At 28.7% G+C, this 2,180-nt stretch overlaps 1 protein-coding gene across 1 annotated transcript; it reads right to left on the bottom strand.

Moving 5' to 3' along the window:
* Nucleotides 1-7: 7 nt before the first annotated feature.
* On the bottom strand, nt 8-1,373 carry LOC100574608. Its single transcript, XM_029487072.1, has 3 exons — nt 1,299-1,373; nt 803-1,088; nt 8-731 (listed from the first exon to the last, which is right to left on the bottom strand). Coding segments are annotated over exons 1-3 (567 nt in total). The 5' UTR covers nt 1,300-1,373; the 3' UTR covers nt 8-451.
* Nucleotides 1,374-2,180: the final 807 nt, after the last annotated feature.

Here is a 2,180-nt window from a genome sequence, read left to right as displayed (position 1 = left end):
TAGGCAGTCTTGAGTTTAAAATATAATGGTAACAGACTGAACGTACAGTTTAACAGTCCAGTCGTAATATGCTTATAGTCATAGGTAATAGTCTTCATTTACTATGCCTCTCTGACATCAGAGAGTGGCTGTGAAAATATATAATTTGCTTCTTTAGTCAGTTTTGGTGTTTTTAAAATTGCAATAATATGTATTATATCAACATCAAATACATCATCGTCTTGAATTTTAAAGGTTTGTTTCATGTCATCTAATGATTTAAGACCATTGAGTGTATAAACATCATTCACAATATTCTTGATAACAGCTGCATATACATAAATGGTCTTTTTTCGTTTTCCTAACTGAACGTTCACTAACACAAAATTACCAATACTTAAGTTATCTTTGGTCGGTGTTTGATAATCTGGAACCACATCTTCATTTTCTAGCTCATGTTCAGAATCTGTGTCTAAATATGGTATAATTGCATTTGGTGAATCATCATCACTATCTGATTGAAAATATTATCAGCAGGTATATCTTTTAATACTGAAGACAAATTATCAAAATATGAATTTATTGTAGCAGGGGAGACTTCGGCGCGACATCGAGAAATGTTTGTAGTGATTCTTTGAGTCAGTGTATTGTGTCTTTTTAACAAACTCCTTGCCCAATCATCACCTGGAAGGTTATCCTTAAACTTTTGAACTATTATTCCTCTTTTGTCTAGTGATGTTTTTGCGATTAATCTAAAACAAGATAATTTTATTATAATTAATTTTAAGACTAATTGTAATACAAGCAAACTGTGTATGTTTACCTCAAATCCATTAAAGTTAAAGGGAATCCCCAATCACCACATTTTGATACAGCAGCTATCATATTTTTTTCATCCTCATCACTAAATATTGTCTGTCCTCCAGGTTTTTTGCCATGTTTTCCATTAAAACGATTGTGTAATGTGCCATAAGGAATGTTATACATTTTACTCGCTCTTAAAATTGAAAGTTCCCCATCAGCAACTTTTTGAAGAGCTTCTTCCACAACTTCATCTCTTCTATTAGCATATGGGCGATTGCCCACTTCTTTTTGGTACACACGAACCACTAAAATAATTTAAATACATGAAATATAAACATAAATAAGATTATCAAAGTCGCCCCAATAATACTATCAATGTCACCCCACGACAATAAACACTTAATCGTTCGCAACATAATGAACGAAAATCGTATAACATAGTATGATTTGAATCATGATGATATGTATATATAAATGAACTTACAAAATTATAATTAAATAACATTTGTACTTACTTTGCGCAGCTAATTTTAAAACGTTGTTATTTTACATTTAAAATAACGTTGTGATTGAAGATAACACACATTTCAAATAATTAATGATAAATCGTATCATAATCGTTATCATTATAAGACTATATTTCTTTATCAATATATACAATAAAAATTATTTTTTTTCGAACAGTGTAGCCATAGTGTACAATTTAATGAAATAAAACAACATTATCAAAGTCACCCGTCATTATCAATGTCGCCCCAATTCAAACTATTATAAACAAACTTGGCACTGATGTTACGGCTCAAAAAGCTTTTCGACTTCAATCAAAATTTCCGAATAAACCCAGAATTTTATCTGTGTGTTTCAATACGGTAAATGATAAAACCAAAGTTATGGAATTAGCAAAAAAAATAAACTAGTTGCAAAAGACTTGGAACGAATCTGCTGTATATTTCAATGAAAAAATGACCTATACATACAGAAATCTATTTTTCAAAGCGAGAACTTCAGCTAAACAGGTCGGGTATAAATATATTTGGTTCAAAAACAACACAATTTTCGCTAAAAAAAATGATACTTCAAAGCCAATAATTATTGATGATGAAATATCTTTATCCAAAATTGTATAAATTTGAGTTACCTATTATTTAATTTTAGTTTTTATTTTAATGACCGACATAATTGATATAATTGAAAAATATAATAATTATAACACTAGATATTTTGATTCTGTAACTGACTTTGTAAATAATTTTAACTTTAATAATAACTAAATAACCTTTTTTAATGTAATGTGTACTAATATTCGTAGTGTAAATGCAAATTTTGATGAACTACTGTTATTTTTAGAAAATGACATTAATTAAAAAAAAATAGACATTCTCATTTTAACTGAACCT

Source organism: Acyrthosiphon pisum, chromosome X (assembly GCF_005508785.2).
Source record: "Acyrthosiphon pisum isolate AL4f chromosome X, pea_aphid_22Mar2018_4r6ur, whole genome shotgun sequence".
In the NCBI taxonomy this organism is placed as follows: domain Eukaryota; kingdom Metazoa; phylum Arthropoda; class Insecta; order Hemiptera; family Aphididae; genus Acyrthosiphon; species Acyrthosiphon pisum.
Note: the sequence above shows the minus strand (reverse complement) of the source record. Positions and strands in the feature narration are given on the sequence as shown.